The sequence below is a fragment of the Esox lucius genome, chromosome 8 (assembly GCF_011004845.1).
Source record: "Esox lucius isolate fEsoLuc1 chromosome 8, fEsoLuc1.pri, whole genome shotgun sequence".
Lineage (NCBI taxonomy): Eukaryota > Metazoa > Chordata > Actinopteri > Esociformes > Esocidae > Esox > Esox lucius.
The window spans coordinates 32,958,493-32,981,319 of NC_047576.1; the positions used below are offsets into that span (position 1 = coordinate 32,958,493).

The window sequence follows — 22,827 nt, forward strand, 5'->3', positions numbered from 1 at the left end:
CCCCGTTTTCCCCTCCTGAGGTGGCGGACTGTTTTCCAGAAACACCTTGGTGCCGACCGAAAGTCCTTCTCCATGGCTTCCCCAAACTCCTCCCACATCTGCTGTTTTGCCTCTTTCACAGCAGAGGTCGCAGCCCTTCGGGTCTGTTGGTACACTGCAACTGTCTCCGGAGTCCTCCGGGATAACATATCCCGGAAGGCCTCCTTCTTCAGTCGGACGGCTTCCCTGACCAGTGGCGTCCTCCAGGGTGTTCAAGGGTTACCGACTCACCACCAGATGCTTCAACATGTTAATCTTATTCAGTGGTGGTCGTGTTTCAGCCTTCTTGACCTTGGCCATGTCTCTGAGCACTTGCCACCTTGTACTTCTGGACACTCCAGGTAGGTAGCAGTTCTGGAATATGATGGCACTGGAGGATAATGGGTTCCTGGTAGCTTCATGTTTAATTAATCTCAAGTATTTTGCAGTTAATTTGCGTCTTTTCTTCTCCATGCATTTTTTGCACCCCAGTTGACTATTTGCAACAAAACGTGTGAGTGTCCGGTGGTCACACCTCAATTTTTTATCCATTTCAAGAGTGTTGAATCCGTCTGAAAGGCATTTTACAATTTATGAATTTTCAGACGAGTTACTGTAGCTCAAACTGCTGAAAAAGTTAATGCTGGTACTGGTAGAAAGGTGTCAGGACACATAGTGCATCGCAGTTTGTTACATATGGGGCTGCGTAGCTACAGACCAATCAAGGTGCCCATGTTGGCCCCTGTACCACTGCCGAAAGAGCCTACAATCGGCATGTCATAACTGGACCACGAAGCAATGGTAGAAGGTGGCCTGCTCTGAAGAATCATGTTTTCTTTTACATCACATGGATGGCCGGGTGCATGTGGGTCGCTTACCTGGAGAAACACATGGCAACAGGATGCACTATGAGAAGGAGGCAAGCTGGTGGAGGCAATGTGATGCTTTGGGCAAAGTTCTGCTGGGAAACTTTGGGTCCTGCCATTCATTTGGATGTTATTTTGACATGTTCCACCTACCTAATCATTGTTGCAGACCATGTGCACCCTTTCATGGCAACAGTGTTTCCTGATGGCATTGGCCACTTTCAGCAGGATAATGCGCCCTGCCACAAAGCAAAACTGGTTCAGGAATGGTTTGAGGAACACAAAAACAAGTTCAAGGAGTTGACTTGGTCTCCAATTTCCCCAGATCTCAGTCCAATCGAGCACCTTTGGGATGTGCTGGACAAGCAAGTCCGATCCATGGAGATCCCACCTCGCAACTTACAGGACTTGAAGGACCTGCTGCTAACGTCTTGGTGCCACATACCACAGCACACCTTCTAGCGGAGTCCATGCCAGGGCTGTTTAGGTGGCAAAAGGGGGACCTATACAATATTGGGCATAATGTTATAGCTGGTAGGTATATATTCATTGATTGATTAGAGTTATAATATACTTCACCACTTGGTAAGAAGTGTTACAACTCGACCTCACGAAAAGTTCTGTGGATGTGTGGGCAGAAAGTTTCAACATTTTTAAGTAAAGTTTCTTCATAAAAGAAATGCATGTTGACCATAGCTACTGCCGTACAGTTCCTGTAAATTCTGGGAGATTTAATGTAGTTTGAACAATTTCTAGGAAATGTTACAGATAACACTTATATGTATTGATAAATTTTTTGGTTTTAGCATTGTGTTTCAATCTCCTGCTTTGGTGTATTACTCTGAGATGAAAGGTGATAACAGTGATGTTGCATTCCTGTCATGCAGAAATAGGTCTACTGTAACTCATTCAACACATTGCAATATCAAAGCTAGTCCAAAAACACACTTTTCTCAAATAGCGACCAAATAGCGACCTGGTTCTCTTAACCAATAATTGGTTTAAATGGTGTGACCTTTTAGCTGGGGGGAGATTAAAGATTGATGATCATGTGTCCGGAGTGGATTTTCAAAATGTCTTCATAGGCTATATCAGAGGCCTCGTAGAGCCGTGCAGCTGACCCTACAAAAGAAATGTAGAAGTAAAGTCTGCCAGGGTTGCTACTTTAGAATACTGTGAGTAGTGGAATACACCAGGGGATTTTTCCCCCCTCAATTAGCCATGTCAGCTAAGGATTTTTAGATTAGTAGTTAATCATACTAGGGGAAGCCAGGGTGAAAATAATTGCCATTTTCTCAGATGACATTTCACTTGTTATGTCTGACACCGGTATACATGATTTATGTTCTGGGTCAAATTGACCCAATGCTTTAAAATACACCTCAAAATAGTAATTACCACCCAAATTAATGACACTTCAATGATAATCAAATCACTCACTTTTATAACTATATCAATCGTTTTTTCGTTCCCCAAATACCACACTAGTTTTTAAAATAAATGTATCTAGATTTGATATTTTCATTAAACATCCAATTTGCCAGTATTTTATGCTAAAATGGACAATGTTATATTTTCTTCCTCATGGTCAGAATTAACTTCTGAATTGTCGTTGGTCTCAGACATCTCTTCATGAATCTCCATTTTAATGTCATTGCGGCTTTCTACCACCTAAACAATTGACACTCTCATGTTTCAGAAGGGAACGTACAGTTCTGCTGAACAGAGAGAGTTAAGGTTGGATAGGATCCTGTGTTGGACACTTCTGTCCACAATGAAGAGTTTGAGTTCCCGTTCTCACAGGAAACCTCATCTTTTAGTCATAACAATGTTTGTCTGTGTTGAATTATGTTGTATCTATGTGTGAACAAGAGAGAAAGAAAGGCAGCTTTTTCAACATAGTTAAACTACTGGTTCAGTTAGACCCAGAACATCTATGTAACCTAAGTTTGTCTTTTATTATTAAACATTTTATGTGTTTATGAGTCCTTAATAGAGAATATGTAAAAAGAGAGCTGAAAAGCCTTTTATTGATGTTAAACACTATATGGGTCAAAATAACCTGCAAAAATAACCGAATGGTTATTGAATTACACAAACATTAAATTAATGATGGTAGGACATTGAAAGACAAATATTACAAAGCAGAAATATTTTAATGAGACAGATATTGAGCTCTTTTTACCAGCTCTTACATTTGGGCCAAGACTGTGTTTCTGTGAACTTTAACCCAACTGGCAGGTACCAAAATAACACTGTATCAGTTTTGTTTGTTACCTATTTTCAGTATCTCACAAAAGTGAGTACACCCCTCACATAAGTTTTCTGTCCCCTCAAAATAACTCAACATGAAGCCATTATGGCTGTGTGTTGTGTTATTTGGAGGGGTCAGCAAATGTACACTGTTATACAAGCTGTACACTCACTACTTTACATTGTAGCAAAGTGTCATTTCTTCAGTGTTGTCACATGACAAGATATAATCTAAAATTTACAAAAATGTGAGGGGTGTACTCACTTTTGTGAGATACTGTATATAAAAATACTCTAGAATTTCATTTACAGTTGGTCATTTTGGATGTTTTGACATAAAATATGGTTCCTCTACCTCTCTTGATTTCCGAGTTAACCGGAAAACAAATCCAACTCTGCAGATATTATATTAACATGGAATATACACTCACCTAAAGGATTATTAGGAACACCTGTTCAATTTCTCATTAATGCAATTATCTAATCAACCAATCACATGGCAGTTGCTTCACTGCATTTAGGGGTGTGGTCCTGGTCAAGACAATCTTCTGAACTCCAAACTGAATGTCAGAATGGGAAAGAAAGGTGATTTAAGCAATTTTGAGCGTGGCATGGTTGTTGGTGCCAGACGGGCCGGTCTGAGTATTTCACAATCTGCTCAGTTACTGGGATTTTCACGCACAACCATTTCTAGGGTTTACAAACAATGGTGTGAAAAGGGAAAAACATCCAGGCAGTCCTGTGGGCGAAAATGCCTTGTTGATGCTAGAGGTCAGAGGAGAATGGGCCGACTGATTCAAGCTGATAGAAGAGCAACTTTGACTTAAATAACCACTCGTTACAACCGAGGTATGCAGCAAAGCATTTGTGAAGCCACAACAAGCACAACCTTGAGGCGGATGGGCTACAACAGCAGAAGACCCCACCGGGTACCACTCATCTCCACTACAAATAGGAAAAAGAGGCTACAATTTACACAAGCTCACCAAAATTGGACAGTTGAAGACTGGAAGAATGTTGCCTGGTTTGATGAGTCTCGATTTCACTGAGTTCACTGTACTGAAAGGGCCCCCACAGTCACCAGATCTCAACCCAATAGAGCATCTTTGGGATGTGGTGGAACGGGAGCTTCGTGCCCTGGATGTGCATCCCACAAATCTCCATCAACTGCATGATGCAATCCTATCAATATGGGCCAACATTTCTATAGAATGGTTTCAGCACCTTGTTGAATCAATGCCACGTAGAATTAAGGCAGTTCTGAAGGCAAAAGGGGGTCAAACACAGTATTAGTATGGTGTTCCTAATAATCCTTTAGGTGAGTGTATAATGGCAAAATGTGTAGAATGGTAGGAAGTTAGCATTAAAACAGCTCATTATAGCTCCACCCCACGGCAAAATGAGTAGATTTTTATAAAATGTTTTGTTTTTCCCCAAACAACTTTAATAAGTGAAGTTCATGGCTCTCTAACATCTTGCTCGGTGAGCTATTCTGCCTCCAGATTTGAATCACCTGCCTTCTTCACCCTACTGGAAAGGAATGCCTGAACCTTCTTTATATCTGTACTTAGTTTCTGTTTTCATATTGTCATATATTCTGGGTCTTCTCCCTCTGTGACGGTGTGGGCTGTTGGGGAATTCCTAGTTGCCTTCTACAGGGCTGTGTTTAATCCCTTGTGGCAGTTGGTGACTTTGGCTGGCTTTCAGCATCTCTTCCAGAGAAAACAGGGCCAAAATATCTCCACATAGGCTAAATAGTAGATACGCTGTGCACTCAAGTGTGTATGTAATAGTATATAAGCGTTCCATTTGCTGAAATTGTGGAGGCCTGAGACTTTTTGGGTTTCCCTGTCTTGTTTGCTTTCTGTGACGTTTACTCACTGTCCTAAGGTGGTCTGGGTAATTCATGTTGGCTTTTTTTTAGGTTCATTTACTGGGCATTCATATGGGGTATCCTTTAGGTCAGCATTCACTAGGTACCCGATCTTAATGCATATTACACCCCACAACTATTAGTTCCCTCTCCCTCTGTTCCCTCTATTTTTTTATATTATTGGTTTGTTATTAGGGAACACACTCTACTTTACCTCAGAAGACTAAGACAGTGTTGTGGCTCCAGCCCCCAGTGCACAGACGCCAGGGAGGCTATTATTGGCTGTTAGGAATCCCCAACCCCTCTAGACCCTTTCAAAACCACAGCATTTGCTTAGTCTGGTTAATGTAAACACACACACGCTCACACAGTGTGATATTTTAGGAACTCTCGGTTTCCTTTGCCCTCTCTACTGACTTCCACTGCCTGTCATTATGCTTTTTCCAACAGTGGGGCTGACCTGGACATAAAACAGGAACTTGATTTTGTCTCATGCAAAATATGACACCCAATGTTGGATCCTTGGCCACACTGCAAAAAAGATATGGTTTATCAAGTATATGTATCTTATTTTCAGGTTAAAAACCCTACCATCCTTAAAATGTGGTACATATTTCTTAACAAGCTTGATTATACTGCTGGTTTTTAGGAAATATGCCTTGAATATTGTGTAATTTTTCGTGTTCCATTGGCAGATTATTTCACTTATTTCAAGCTAATATCTCAAATATAGTAAAATTGTCTTCTTCCATTGGCAATTTTGTTTGCAGTGCATTGTCGTGATGCCGCCACCAGGATTTAAACACCTGAGTAGCAGTAACTTAAGCGTCTGCTGCACCCATATAGCAATTTTCAACACACACACAAACATGTATCAATGTCTTTCGTCCAAGGAATCCTGAGAGTTCGCTTCTGCAAAAAGAGGCCATTAGTGTTGTTTTCTGGCACCACCCCAAATACAAAACAAACAGGCCCTAAGCCCTGTAATGACATTCACATTGTCACATCTGAGTGTATTTGCAAGTGAACTCGCCCAAGCAAGTGAGAGTGTTGAGCAGAGTTTGCTAACCAGCTACGCACCTCATGAGGTGTCTGACCCAGAGATGTAGTCGTCTTTATTAAATCTGACACTTGATGACATCTAGACGCGTGTCTACAGTATGCATTGCATTATGGGTGAAATCAACCCTGCAAGTGAGCAAAGCCAAATCAAGTGCAGATGGGGCAGCTTTTGTGAACTGGGCCATCACCGAAGATGGCAATCAAATTGCATTCGGTTTCGATGGGAATTCCCCATTTGACTGCCGCCTCTTTTTACCTCTGTCTCTATGGTGTTTCTAGTTAGACTGCCCCTCAGACAGACACTAATGTTGTAAAACAATCACCACTGCCCTCTACAGTAGTTATTTGGTATAGAATATTGTAGGAATGTCCTTTAACAGTCTTTATAGTGGGAGCTGACTAGGTCAGCTATAGACACTGGCAAATTGTTCTTGGAAAATACCATTGTTTTAGTTGTGGTGCAGTTGTGCAATATGTTCTTTTAGAACATTGCAGTGGCTTGGCTGCTGTTATGCCCATAATGATTTGCTTTCTGTGTGTGTCTCGGTGTCCTGTGTACTGTAGCTCATTTGGTAGAGCAACACCATTGTTCAGTGTTCAATTTCCCAAATGGGTCAGCATGTGAAAATTATGATAATGTAAGTCACTTTAGGTATGGGCTTCTGCTAAATGACTTAAGTATGTGTCTGTGTGTGGTCCAGGTATAACAGTACAAAGATAGTAAAACCTAAGGAATTGGCCCCTGTCTGGTTTTATGAAATGCACCCACAAAGAAAAAGGCTATTTCAGGCTTATGGTTAAGTTTAAGCCATCCCCTGTGATGTTTTTTTTTAGAGTGATCACTGCTAGTGATTTCCATAATGTACAGTATTAAATTATATTAACCTTTCAATACCTTTAAAGACATGTAATGTGTGTTTCACAGTGGCTCCTAGTCCAATTCACTTTTTGCCACTTTCATTTCATTGAAAATTCTGCATTTTCCAAATTAATATATTCAGTGCCAGTGCCATGGCATGGTTTGGATGTTATATCTTTGTCGTCTCCTTTCTCACATGATTAAAGTGGACTCACCGGTGCAAATCCTACTGAAATCCTGACCTAAAGTCAATCCCTGAAGCGACTGTGGAGTTGTCTTGCTTGTGTTAAATTCAAGCTGTCTGTCATAGTTCCCTGGTTTTCCCCCAAATCCCATGTGGTGTGTTTGTGTCTGAGTCTGTGTGCATGCGTGCACATTTGTGTCTCTATTAGCTATCACTGAGGAAGAGGAGAGCCCCTCACGTGGAATCTTCCCAGCCAATATACAGAATACCCAGAATACCCCACAAAGGGCAACATGTCGTGACCAATACCATTACTACCACTCCTACTCTACTCATGCTAAAATGTACATGCATTATGTGAAACCATCCTATAGGATAATGGAATGTGTATGTTCAGTTAGGGTAACAAGAGGGTCACTGGTTCGCTTTATGCCTCGTTTCATTGGCTGAAGACCCTGTGGCATTGCTGCTGTTTCAAGCCGGTTTATTTTAGCGTTGACCTACAATATGAACGAGCAGTCGATGCCTAGCAGGCAAATGAGCATGCAATATAAATCTTTTTCTCGTTCTTATTGTATCTTGCTCCTATGTCTCTCCTGTTCTGTTGTTTTCTGTGTGTGTTTCTCTCTCCATGTCTTCCACAGTTGTTCTTGTCAACAGTCTAACTTTCCTTTTCCCTGAAAACTGGATTATGGGGACCTCGCTTAATTTATACCTGCTATGTTAGGTTAGTTTGGTTGTGGTCATTGTTGAATAGCTTGTAGCAGATGTACTGCAATAAGTACTATAGGTATTTTAATAGAGGGTGACGCAGTAGTGAGACAGATGGGAATAGCTGTATGTGGTTTAATAAAGGGGGTGAGAAGTGGTGAGAGAGATCAGTGTGTTTAAAATAGGGGTTAGATAGATGGGAAGTACTGTATGTTAAAAATAGGTGATAGATAGATGAGAAGTACTGTATGTTAAAAATAGGTGCTAGATAGATGAGAAGTACTGTATGTTTAAACTGCGTGTTTAAAATGGGTGTTTGTTCAACATACAGTAATTCTTATCTGCCTAACCCCTATTTTAAACACACAGTACTTCTCATATATCTATATAAAGGATAGACAGATGAGAAATTCTATATGTTTAAAATAGGGGTTAGTTCTGTATGTTTTAATAAAGATGGCAGGCTGTGTCTCTCAACTGTCAGAAAGGAGGAATGGTGAAGGGAACAGAGAAAGAGGTGAGAGGACAGTGGACATAGAAGGATGGACAGAGGTGAAAGACAAGGGGGGGTGAGTTGTGAGAGTTGTGGGAGGAGGGAGAGTGGTGTATGTACTTGTTTTTGGCCACTGGCCGGCAGGTGGCACGACCTTGAGGAAGATCAACCGAGGTCAAGCACCGTTCTTCTTGTTCTCCATTACTCCGACTCTCCTCTCCACTCCCACTCGCTCTCTAATCCCTCCCTCGTCCACTCCTCCCATATCTCCCTCTATTACCTGTCTTCTGTTCTCCTGCTTCTGCCTCCTCTTTTCAAGTGGATGTTATCTAGTCTTCTGCGAGTCCTGTTAAGGCTTCTCCTCCCTCTGTTTCTCTCCTTCGTCTCCTGCATTCTCATCGTGATTCTCCTGACCCCTGTCCCTCTCTTGTAACTCTGTCTTGAAAGTTTAGTTCCTCATGCAGATGCGTGTGTTTATGTCTTATGTCCAACCACCGTGTGTTTGCCTGGCGACATTGGCCATCTGTTCACCATGGCGATGGTTATGTAAGTGAGATCACCCCCTCCAGTCCTCTACACGCACACGTACATGCATGCAGGCATACATGCACACACGCGTACACACACACACACACACACACACACACACATACTGTAAATGAATAGGAGAGGGATCTATGCTGACATCTCATATTCAATCACAGTCACTCGCCCATTGATGAAGAAGAAATAGAGAGGAAGTACAGAGGACAGTAAACGAGAAGAAGAAAAATGTGTAATTCCCCAATGGGTAATTCATAATTCGATGGTATCTAGGATTGTACTGCATAATTTACAATAATTAAAATATTCAAGCCTTCACAAGCTGCACAATATATCAGTCGAGGTCAAAATTCGTAAGTTCTGCTTCACATTCTGCTTCACGTTCTGCTCAACTGTATATGATAAATGTATGGACCTTGTGGCTTATTTTTCTCATTTGCCTTTAAAAAATAATACTTTCCTCAGAAGGTTTTATTCCTCAGAATGTTACGTAATATTAACCAACTCTGTCCAGCCTCTGCTTTCTCTCTTCACAAGGGATGTTTGTGCAAAGTAAAAAAGATGAGATGTGATTTGAAACCCTGTGAGGTACAGCAGAGTAAATAGTGCTGAGGTGGACTGAACCAACAGCGTATTTATCCCATTCTTGCTCGCTCTCCCACAGCTTGTTCTCTTTATATGTATCGTAATAGTTTAAGATTTTTGGTAATAGTTTGGATCTCTCGCTCCCTCTCCCTCTGGCGCTCTTGCTCTTTCCATCTTACTTTGTCCCACTCTCTGGGAATGTATCTGTGGTGGCATCACTGTGGCTCAGCACTCTGGGATCTAGATAAGAGCTGATTGGCTGAGGAGGCCCAGAGGAGCGATTGGGATCTCCTCAGACTTGCTTTCTATCTTCTATTTATGCCGTCAGAGAGAAGGACGGTATACTGTGTAGATCTGCTCACACACACACTTCTGAATGCAGCAACTTTAGACCAGAAATGTCAAAAAAACAATTTGGCTCCCTATTTAAATAGAAGTTTAACAACAAGCCCTGGATTATACCAGAGTTTGAGTGCAGCTACAGTAAATGTGCACAAAAAATTATTTTGCAGTATTGTAGAAATATGTAAGGTCATATATTGTCAAACTGTAAATTCGTACACTACTGTTGAAAAGTCTGGGGTAACTTAGAAACGTCCTTATTTTCCATGAAAACACAGATGAAATTAGTTTGAAAAGGGAAATACAGCAAAATGAATAGGAAATATAGTAACCTGACAAGGTGAAATAATAATTGTTGGGCACCTCTTATACACCATACGGTCAAGCTGCTCTCAAAACCGCGTAATAAGGTTGAGATTCCAAAGACTGTGCTGGCTACTGCATTATAGACAGAATACCAGCTACTTCTTCCCTAAATAGTTCTTGCAAAGTCTGGAGCTGCGCTTTGGGTCATTATCCTGTTGTAGGAGGAAATTGGCTCCACAGGGTATGGCAAATTGAGTGATAGCCTTCCTTCTTCAATATCCGGTTTACACTGTACAAATCTCCCACTTTACCACCATCAAAGCACTCCCAGACCATCACATTGCCTCCACCATGCTTGACAGATGGCATCAAGCACTCCTCCAGCATATTTTCATTTGGTCTGCAGCTCACAAATGTTCTTTGTGATCCAAACAACTTGAACTTAAATTTGTCTGTCCATGACACTTTTTTCTAATCTTCTTCTGTCCAGTGTCTGTGTTCTTTTGCCCAACTGAATCCTTTCTATTTGGCTAGTCTGAGCTTTTTCTGTGCAACTCTGCTTAGATGTCCAGCATCCCGGAGGAACCTCTACACTGTTAACGTTGAGACTGGTGTTTTCTGGGTACGATTGAATGAATCTGCCAGTTGAGCAGCTGTGAGGCGTCTGTTTTTCAGATTAGACACTTACGAGACAGTAATGTATTTTTTCTCTTGCTCAGTTGTGCACTGGGGCCTTCCACGTCTTCTTTCTATTCTGGTAGTACACAGCTTTGTACGAGACCTTCAGTTTCTTGGCAGTTTCTTCATTTCGATTTACAGATAGGGTTGTATAGGAGATCCAGCATTTCTGCGGATTTCACTGTTTACAGTCAATGGTCTGGTCAACTTTCATACAAGACCTTATTGGTCCTGACATCACAGAGATGTGTAACATTGGAATAACAAGTGGATCCTAGTTTGCATTTACACCCAAGCATGTCAAAATATTTCAATACAACGTAATAACGCCTAAACTACATCCAATCTGCATAACATTTGTTAACGTTTCAGATGATGTCTAGTAGAATCACAGATTTTTTTCAATAGAGCTTGTAAGACAAAGATGACTGGTGACGATTAGATTAGGGTATCTAGGCTACTGTCCCCAGCAACATTTTATGTGCAATATACAAAAATATACAATTAACATATTTAAGTCACTAACAATATAAATATATGAACAAGAAAATGCTGGATGAGCGCAAGCAGCATAGCCAAGTAGCCTACAGTTGAAGGAAGTTGAGAGAGGGGGATAAAGGATGTGGTGTCAAGGCAAGGATGGAGGAAAAAACAACGCAACAAGGCTGTAATATATAGGCCTACAGCACTGATGTGTTTTTAATGCAAGTCAAATTAACTTGAACATAGTATAACAATGAAAATCGAAATCAATTATATTGACTGTGATTAATTATAAAGCTTGAGCCCTATTTTTTATGTGATTCCCAGACCTTCTAATAAACATAGTTTTGATGCTCTATGGCAAAATGTTTTTGGGTGGCTCAGATATAATGTAGAGGGAATGACATGGTCTGTATGCTAGAAGCATTCTGGAGACAATGTGTTCAGGGGCTTAGGTAAATAGCCAAGCCGAAACTATAGGATGGATGCACTTAAATCCAATAATATGTCTTCTAGTTCTGGACAGGCAGAGGAGAACAAAAAAAACACATTTGGATAAAATAAAAATAAAAAAGATCAAATATGTAGCATGTTAATATGTGAGAAGAATAGATGTATTGCTTGTTTTTTGGTTGCTATTGTATTAGGGAGGACATTGTAGTGTGCATTACTTGCTCAGGTGGACATGGACAACAGGGCAGATTTAACACTATAATAGTTTCCTTTTTCAAGTGTCCAGATATTATATAAAGTATGGAGGGGCGTCTGGTAGAGCGTGGGGTTGAGGTACCACCTTTGACTAATTTCCAGCCAGGAAAAACTATGACCCTATCAATATATTTCTGTCATTACCTCTCATCTTCGCTCTTCTAGCATGTCTCCTCACATCTCCACCTGTTGCATCCTTTCCTATTCTCATCACCTCTGCACCTTTCCTATGCTTTCCTCTCCTCCATCTCTTCTCCTGTCCTCACTTCTCTGCTCCGCTGCTCTCTTCTCTGCCGTTCAGTGTGTTTAGTCAGTCTTGTTCACTGGGCTGTGTATTTGGCCCCTCCTTCTCATCTACATCCTCTCTCTCTCCCTCTCTCTCTCTGTCGTGTCTAAAACACATTAGTAAAAAGGAGGACATGCACAAACATACAAAAAAATGACATTTGTTGTGTGTTTTGTGTGTCATTTTATGGTCTGTGAGTTTTTGGATATGTAATTGTGTGTGTGTTTTTGCATGTGTGTATGTCATTTTGTGTACACTCACCTAAAGGATTATTAGGAACACCATACTAATACTGTGTTTGACCCCCTTTCGCCTTCAGAACTGCCTTAATTCTACGTGGCATTGATTCAACAAGGTGCTGAAAGCATTCTATAGAAATGTTGGCCCATATTGATAGGATAGCATCTTGCAGTTGATGGAGATTTGTGGGATGCACATCCAGGGCACGAAGCTCCCGTTCCACCACATCCCAAAGATGCTCTATTGGGTTGAGATCTGGTGACTGTGGGGGCCATTTCAGTACAGTGAACTCATTGTCATGTTCAAGAAACCAATTTGAAATGATTTGAGCATTATCCTGCTGGAAGTAGCCATCAGAGGATGGGTACATGGTGGTCATAAAGGGATGGACATGGTCAGAAACAATGCTCAGGTAGGCCATGGCATTTAAACGATGCCCAATTGGCACTAAGGGGCCTAAAGTGTGACAAAAAAACATCCCCCACACCATTACACCACCACCACCAGCCTGCACAGTGGTAACAAGGCATGATGGATCCATGTTCTCATACTGTTTACGCCAAATTCTGACTCTTCCATCGGAATGTCTCAACAGAAATGGAGACTCATCAGACCAGGCAACATTCTTCCAGTCTTCAACTGTCCAATTTTGGTGAGCTTGTGCAAATTGTAGCCTCTTTTTCCTATTTGTAGTGGAGATGAGTGGTACCCGGTGGGGTCTTCTGCTGTTGTAGCCCATCCGCCTCAAGGTTGTGCGTGTGGTGGCTTCACAAATGCTTTGCTGCATACCTTGGTTGTAACAAATGGTTATTTCAGTTGAAGTTGCTCTTCTATCAGCTTGAATCAGTCGGCCCATTCTCCTCTGACCTCTAGCATCAACAAGGCATTTTCGCCCACAGGACTGCCTGGATGTTTTTCCCTTTTCACACCATTGTTTGTAAACCCTAGAAATGGTTGTGCGTGAAAATCCCAGTAACTGAGCAGATTGTGAAATACTCAGACCGGCCCGTCTGGCACCAACAACCATGCCACGCTAAAAATTGCTTAAATCACCTTTCTTTCCCATTCTGACATTCAGTTTGGAGTTCAGGAGATTGTCTTGACCAGGACCACACCCCTAAATGCATTGTAGCAGCTGCCATGTGATTGGTTGATTAGATAATTGCATTAATGAGAAATTGAACAGGTGTTCCTAATAATCCTTTAGGTGAGTGTATGTGTTTGTGTATTTCACTGTGTTTGTGGGTTTATGTATGTCATTTTGTTTGTGTAGGTGCTTGTGTAAATAATTTTGTGTGTGTGTTTGTATATGTCTTTTTGTTTCTATGATCATGTGTATGTCATGTTGTGTATGTGTTTGTGTATGTCATTCTGTGTGTGTATTTGTGTGTGTCATGTTGTGTGTGAGGGTTTGTGTGTTTGTGTATATCATTCTGTGTGTGTTTGTGTATATCATTCTGTGTGTGTGTTTGTGTATGTCATTCTGTGTGTGTGTATGTCATTCTGTGTGTGTTTGTGTATGTCATTCTGTGTGTGTGTTTGTATATTTCATGTTGTGTGTGTAATGCTGGTATGCCTCTAAGTGCGAGTCATGGCAGAGGCTCCACTGCAGCAGGTGGAGAGGCAGTGATAAAGTGAGAGGAAACTCCCTCTCCTTACTGCTGCCTCTCTCCTTCTCTCACCGCTGCCTCTCTCCCTCTCCTTACCGCTGCCTCTCTCCCTCTCCTTACCACTGCCTCACTCCCTCTCCTTACCACTGCCTCACTCCCTCTCCTTACCGCTGCCTCTCTCCCTCTCCTTACCGCTGCCTCACTGCCTCTCCTTACCACTGCCTCACTCCCTCTCCTTACCGCTGCCTCACTCCCTCTCCTTACCGCTGCCTCACTCCCTCTCCTTACCGCTGCCTCACTCCCTCTCCTTACCGCTGCCTCTCTCCCTCTCCTTAACGCTGCCTCTCTCCCTCTCCTTAACGCTGCCTCACTCCCTCTCCTTACCGCTGCCTCACTCCCTCTCCTTACCGCTGCCTCTCTCCCTCTCTTTACCGCTGCCTCTCTCCCTCTCCTTACCGCTGCCTCTCTCCCTCTCCTTACCGCTGCCTCTCTCCCTTACTCTCTTGTCTTTCACTCACCCTCAGTCACTCTCCTTATCGCTCCCTCATTCTCTCTCATCCTGTCTTTCTCATTTATTCTCTCTCACTCTCTCTCCCTCTATGGCTCTCTCCCTCATTTTCTCTCTCCCTTTCTGTTTCTACCTGTCTTTCTCCATCATTTTCTCTTTCTCGGTTTCTCCCTTTCTGTTTCTCTCCATGTCTTTCTACTTCATTCTATCTCTGCCTCTCTGTCTCCTTCCATCCCTCATTCTCTCTCCTCATTCCCTCTCTCTCTCTCAACATTGCCTTCTCTCCTCCACCAGGACTCTACCCTCTCTCTCTGAGCTCCATTGATCTAGCTGCCTGAACGCAGGGCAAGTCAGCCGAGCGGAGAGAGAGAGTGAGCGCGAGAGAAAGGGAACGAGATAGAGGGTGGGGGGGGACGAGATAGAGGGAGAGGTACAAACAGACTAAGAGAGCCGGGCTTTGAGCAGGGCTAACAGAGCCCAAAGAGAGACATAGTACGTCGCGCAGTGTGCGTATTAAGACAAGGAGACAGTCAGACCGACCGACCGAGAGACAGAGACACAGACAGACAGAGACACAGACAGACAGAGAAATACAGACAGAGACACAGACAGAGGGGGGGTAGAGAGAAAGAGACTGCGATGAATATGTCAGATTGCCTACAAGGACGATGAGGACTGTGTTTGCGATGAGGAAGAGACAGGGGAAGCAGGCTGGAGGCAGAAAGAGTCGGGACTGACGGACAGACTGTTGTACAGAGGGGCTCCTGACTCGGGGGGACAGAAGGGGACCATGACGGAGGGATACTGACAACAATATGACACCCAGCATAAAGCACTCGGATTGTTTAACGCCAATGTTGTGTCACTGTAAAGTAGCATGCACCAACGGTACCATCTCGCTTATGTTTGGATGCAAGGTAGGAAACAAGCACTCACACACACACACACACACACACATACAGACACGCTGTCTGGTGATGTGGCTAAATACTCTCAGTAGTCCATGGAAGTATTGATTCCTGATGGTCAGTGTTTACATGGTGACTGAGGGGAGACTGCTCACCAAGAATGGATGCACGCAAAACAAATAGTCCATTCACTGATTACTTGCATGAACAGTTTCCCCGGAAAAATAATCTTGTTTACGTAATGGATGTAGAAGTGGGCTACTTAATGTAAATTGACGTCGTACCATCGTGTTTAGGGAAAGACTATTCGGATCCGAGTTTGGTCATAAACTCACTTTCCTTGGGCCCATGGTAGGCTTGCACTGCTTCCGCTGGCACAACCGGAACTCTGAAAAACCCAATCGTTTGTCATATTCGCTCATAACAAACCCAGGCCATTTAATCCGCGCGCGCTTACTTTGATTTTGCGCCCACCGAGATGAGGTGTTGGGCCTGACTGATGTCACACTCTGGCTACTGCTGTAAACATTAGAAGGCGGAAGTGTTGGTGTGAACATCCTCAGGTTAATGTACTGTATCCGTTGGCCACAGAGGGCTGTGAGGAGTATCGACCGTGTGTGTAAACCAGAAGAGAGACAGGTGAAGAGAGAGAGATATGTAAGATGAGGACACCTAAACAGAGCTAGCAGACACACACTTCTTGTTGTAGTGTGTGAACAGATGGGAGTTACCTGGTGTTTGTGTGTGTGTATGTGTGTGTGTGTGTGTGTCTGTGATAGGACCCTCATGGCTGCGTCAGTAAATCTTGTGTATGCTTATTCTGTACGCACACAAACACACACACATACACAGGTATTGTGCCCTTGCAAGCTACATTTGATGAGTTCAGTCATGCGTTTTGGCCAAGTATAGCTGAAGCTGATCACTGACATATGACAGTGTGTGCGCGCGCATCTGTGTGTGTTCGTCCAAGTGCATGCATGCCTGTCAGTGTGTGTGTTGGCTGGGGATAGCTGTTTCTGTGTGTACCGCACCCAGTGATGCGCACAGTGAGCATTTCTGATGCCCTGGTTAAACGAAGCGGACCCGGAGAGCGTATCGCTCGCCACTTGCACGTGGTCTGTAGCGTGCAAGCCGTGTCACGGTTAGCATGTTGTAACGGCGATGCCCGTCTAGCGTGTGGCGTGCTACCATGCCCTTAATTCCGTCTGATCCGGTGGCGTGCCTTTCCATTGGACGGTTTGTGCCCCCCCCCCCCCGTGTTGTCAGCCGTTTTCCTGAAAACTCACACAGGAAACAAAACAGCTACTTCAGCTGATTACGCAACACCCCCCCTCGCTACTCTCTCCTCCTTTCTCCTTACCCCTTTTTTGTCTCATGTGATAACACTCCGGTTAACGCGGTCCGGTTAACGCGGTCCGGTTAACGCGGTCCGGTTAACACGGTCCGGCTTACGCACTACTCTCACGCTGCATTGGAGAAAGACGACCTCGCACCAGAGTGTTTTTAGACAGGCAGGACAATACAAAGGAGGAGAACCGAACTCCCGGTTTCCCACTCTAGTCTCCCGGTTTCCCACTCTAGTCTCCCGGTTTCCCACTCTAGTCTCCCGGTTTCCCACTCTAGTCTCCCAATTTCCCACTCTAAACAACAGTTATGACTGTCCTGGAGCTAGTAGTGGTCACAGCCCGTGTAGTGAAGGGATGTTTGCCTCTAACTGGTTTAGGGCAGCCCAGTGGTAGAGTGAAGCATGGTAGTTTAGTGCAGAGTGGAGTATGATGTTATGTAGAAGGGAAGGCTCCGGCTGGGAGTTTGCCTGTCTATGGAATTATCAGCAGTGGCAGAGGGAGAGACTGCAACCTGTCTGCCATTGTAGGACCAAACTCCATTTGCCAGGGTCCTCCGTCGACTGCTTGAGCTTGCTAAATAAATCAAAATGATTTACTCTTCCTCCCCCTCCTCTGTCTCATCCTGTCCATGTGTAGAGAGATTGGGAGGGGAGCTACCGCTCAGAGGGGACAGAGCTGGAGACCAACGCCAGAGCAGAGAGGCCATCAGTTAGATCCACTGCCCAGGTAGCGTCACTTTTCCTTCCCCAACTACACTCATGGGTCTAGAGGAACATACTCAGCCCTTTCGTTGAAACTTACCGGGGTGAATGCATAGGCTACGCATGTGTATGCACGTGTGTGTGTGTATACGTGTAGATGCTTGGGTATCTTTGCGGAGAGATGGTGAAAAATGACGAAATACAAGTACAAAGACCATAGTTTAGAAATGGGATGCGAAGTAGTTTTTTAAGTATTGTACATAGGTCAAATTCATGTGACCTCGACCACATTCTCAGTAACAGAAGCAGTTACTAGCCATAACTGGTATCTGTGGTTGTCTTATCTACTCTAGGTGACTGTACTGACTACAAAATTGTTCTGGACACTAAATTACCAAAATGCTAATGTAAATATAAACATTTGAATATTGTTATTCAAAGCCTCCTAAAACAAGACCCCATTGCTATCAGGAGTGTTTAAAGTGTCTTTTAGAAAATGCAAAGTACATCCCTGTGTACAGTAGAGCAGGTCATTCAAATACAAAATCCTCCAACCTTTAAATCCGTATTACAAATACAGCTCTGTGAGCTTTTGTAATTGCATATGAATCTCTCTGTATTATGGGTTTACATAATGAGCCCCACAACAGATGCTGCCGATCCTCTCATCTTGTACTATTCACCTTCTCTATCGATACCCCATTCCCTCTCTCATCCCCTCCCTTTCTCTACTTTCTGTGGGTTGCTGTCGCTCACTATTACCGTGCCCTGTAACTTGAGGCCTGCAGTTGAACACTGGGCTCATGCATAAATCATACATACACCTGTATCTCTGTCCGCGGTTGCACTCAAGTTGTGTTCTAGTGTGAGGTTCTTATGTTAATCAGTTGCACGCGGACTAGTGTGAGGACGGCGTAAGGGCAGGACTGGTCTAAGCTGTCCTGAGATGGGCGGGGCTAAACAGAAATGGTCCATTTGAGGATTGTTTTGGTATACTGACACTCGAACCTGATAGGATGTGAGTGGACACTGGGTGCCATATGGTTGGTCCCACCACTCTGCTTAGGTACACTGACGCTGGGGGACCTGGCCATGTGTTTGGTTGTGTGCTTGGTTGGACCCTTAGGTGGCAGATGTTTCTTGCATGATGTTAGAGAGGTCGAGGAACTGTTGCTTTATGTTCGAGTACTTATAATCAAGGCCCAGAAAGGCCATATTCTGTCTGTCAAATATCTCAGTTGAAGACATACTACATTCATAGCTGTGGTATAAGTCACTGCATCACTGTTCAGCTGTGGTCTAAATCACTGCCTCACAGTACAGCTATGGTCTAAATCACTGCCTCACTGTACAGCAGTGGTTTAAATCACTGCCTCACAATGCAGCTGCTGTCTGAATCACTGCCTTATAGTACAGCTGTTGTCGAAGTCAACGGACACTGCCAAGAAAATACTGTAAACTATCAAAGACAGGAGGAGTCAAAGAAGCCACAGAGGTCAGCAATCACTTTAAAAGCGATAGAGATTTCAGTGGCTGGGATTGTAGTAATGGTGCACCTGTAAATCCAACCTGGTCTTAGGACATTACGTAGACTATTTTACATAGATCCATGGCCCTCGATTGCATATGATATGTGACGTTACGTTAGGTTACATTACAATGCGGCACTAAAATGTATGATACATAACTAAATTATTCGAACGTAACATATCTTATGAATGCTATTACAACGTATCAAATGTTACGAGCCCTATTAAAACGTAAAATAACATACGAAAGCCAGACAAACGTATGATAACTTACGAACGCTATGAAAGACACATTTTTCACAAAATGTTTAACCTGTGTTTCGATCTGGTGACATTTGGATGAGAAGGTAGTCACCCTACCCACTGACCCACACTGGATATACAGATGGAGCAGTGGGTAGCGCACACTAGAATGCAGAAGGTCACTGTTTCAAAACATGGTTTTCACATTCGTTTCTCCATTCCGGCTCTAATGTTATCTTACTGAACGTAATATATCTTACGAAATCCCCTGGCTAAAATTTACGTACAATTCTCTACGTAGTGTCCTGAGACCAGGCTGGTAAATCATATCAAGAGCTCTGTATAACACTGCCTTGTATACCATCTGAATGCACACCTGGAGTTTGACAAAAAACACAAGACTGAAAACATGTCAGATTAGACCAAGATAGGTTAGACCAAAATTCAAAGAGCAATCTAACGCTGCCCATGCTTCAAGATGCCTCAAGTATGGTGGTGGCAACATCATGCTGTCGGGATGCTTCTCATCAACAGTGACTGGGCATCTTATTAACATTAAAAGAAGAATGGATGGAACTAAATACAAGGACACACTGCAAGACAACCTTTCAGCACTCTTGGGAGGAAATTCACCTTTTAGCAGGACAATAATCCCGAACACAAGGCCACAGCAGCATTGGACTGGCTCAGGAAGAATATGTGGAACAAAACGGGGTCCTGATCTCAATCCTGTTAAAAATATCTGGCACTATTAAATAGTGGCAGAACAAAAGCATTGCCCAACCAACCTTATCAACCTGATTGGACCAAAATAACTCCCAACACTGCGTGCAAAGCTGACACTGACTTAAAGTAGTTATTGCAGTGAAAGGTGGCTCTGCAAATTATTAAATTGTGGGAGTTGGAAACTTATGTAGGCAACATATTTCATTTTTTTCTTATTATTTTTGCCAAAATAAAAGCTATGGTATTATGTAACACATCACACATAGAGGTACAGTCTATTATCACACTTTTGGGTAGTCTAACATTATGCAGAGTTATAGTCTAACATATCATACATAAGGGTACTGTCTAACATTACACAGAGGTACAGTCTAACACATCACACATAGAGGTACTGTCTAACAAATCACAAATAGAGATATTATCTAACACCTAACACACATAGGTACAGTCTAACATCACATATAGAGGTACAGTCTAACATCACATATAGACATACAGTCTAACATAACACATAGAGGTACAGTCTAACATTACACATAGAGGTACATTATAACACATCGCACAAGGGTACAGTCTAACATAACACATAGAGGTACAGTCTAACATAACACTTAGAGGTACAGTCTAACATAACACATAGAGGTACAGTCTAACATAACACATAGAGGTACAGTCTAACATAACACATAGAGGTACAGTCTAACATAACATACAGGTAGTCTAACGTCACACATAGAGATACAGTCTAACATAAAACATTGAGGTAGTCTAACATCACACATAGAGGTACAGTCTAACATCACACATAGAGGTACAGCCTAACATAATACATACAGGTAGTCTAACATCACACATAGAGGTACAGTCTAACATCACACATAGAGGTAGTCTAACATCACACATAGAGGTACAGTCTAACATCACACATAGAGGTACAGTCTAACATCACACATAGAGGTACAGTCTAACATCACACATAGAGGTACAGTCTAACATAACACATAGAGGTAGTCTAACATCACACATAGAGGTACAGTCTAACATAAAACATACAGGTAGTCTAACATCACACATAGAGGTACAGTCTAACATTACTCATAGAGGTAGTCTAACATCACACATAGAGGTACAGTCTAACATAAAGCATACAGGTAGTCTAACATCACATATAGAGGTACAGTCTAACATAACACATAGAGGTACAGTCTCACATAAAGCATACAGGTAGTCTAACATCACACATAGAGGTACAGTCTAATATAACACACACAGGTAGTCTAACATTACACATAGAGGTAGTCTAACATAATACATACAGGTAGTTTAACATCACACATAGAGGTACAGTCTAACATCACACATGCAGGTAGTCTAACATAACACATAGAGGTACAGTCTAACATTACACATAGAGGCACAGTCTAACATTACACATAGAGGTAGTCTAACGTAACACATAGAGGTACAGTCTAACATTACACATAGAGGTACAGTCTAACATCACACATGCAGGTAGTCTAACATAACACATAGAGGTACAGTCTAACATTACACATAGAGGCACAGTCTAACATTACACATAGAGGTAGTCTAACGTAACACATAGAGGTACAGTCTAACATAACACATAGAGGTACAGTCTAACATCACACATGCAGGTAGTCTAACATAACACATAGAGGTACAGTCTAACATTACACATAGATGTAGTCTAACCTAACACATAGAGGTACAGTCTAACATTACACATAGATGTAGTCTAACCTAACACATAGAGGTACAGTCTAACATAAAGCATCCAGGTAGTCTAACATTGCACATAGAGGTACAGTCTAACATCACACATAGAGGTAGTCTAACATCACACATAGAGGTACAGTCTAACATTACACATAGAGGTACAGTCTAACATTACACATAGAGGTACAGTCTAACATTACACATAGAGGTATAGTCTAACATGACACATAGAGGTAGTCTAACATAACACATGCAGGTAGTCTAACATAACATACAGGTAGTCTAACATCACACATAGAGGTACAGTCTAACATCACACATGCAGGTAGTCTAACATAACACATAGAGGTACAGTCTAACATTACACATGGAGGTACAGGCTAACACATAACATAAATACCACATGTACACAGCCCCTAAAATGCTGGCAATTTGACATTGCCGTGAATTAATTGCCATCTTTAGTTTAGAATAAAAAAATATAGATGAAAGGCACACAAGGAAAAGCCACCGACAAAAGCCAGTTACATTTCTTTCCGGCAACCGACTTAGTCAACTTTACCGAATTATTTGGCCTCTGCTCTAATCCAACAGTGCCTTAAAGGATCAAACAACTTTGTTTGATTAAAGGAGAATAACGAAGAATATCAAAAATAAGTTTAAGAAGTAATAGTTGAACTGTCTCTCGATGCAGGAGACTCTCACTCAGCGAGTGTAAGCTGGTTATTGCTCTCTTAATCTGATTTCATAGGACTTGCTGAAATAACGATTGTATATGTGAAAATAAACGACTCTGGAATTTACTATGTACATATTATGTGATAAATGTCAGTGCATAGATGACTCATGGGCTTACGGAAAAAGCATGTTTTACATTTCGATTAGTCAGAGGCGGTTTACATGTTTTTCATGCATATCAGTACATATTTGGCATTATAAAAAACATATTTTCTCAATTATATCTTTCGTTTTATGTGAATCTCTTAAAGCTATAGTATGTTGGCGCCAGTCTGTTGATGA

General features: G+C 42.4%; 1 protein-coding gene across 17 annotated transcripts in view; it reads left to right on the top strand.

Annotated features, from left to right (window-relative positions):
* Positions 1 to 22,827, top strand: part of LOC105011989 (disks large homolog 1) — a 145,472-nt gene that overhangs the window by 37,217 nt on the left and 85,428 nt on the right. For 12 of the 17 annotated variants that reach the window (XM_020049079.2, XM_010872527.4, XM_010872530.4 and 9 more), the window contains exon 4: positions 17,502 to 17,591. The exons of the other annotated variants lie outside the window; for them this stretch is intronic. In XM_020049079.2, coding sequence (XP_019904638.2) covers positions 17,502 to 17,591 — 90 coding nt within the window. The remainder of the gene's footprint in view (positions 1 to 17,501; positions 17,592 to 22,827) is intronic. 17 annotated transcript variants of the gene reach the window in all.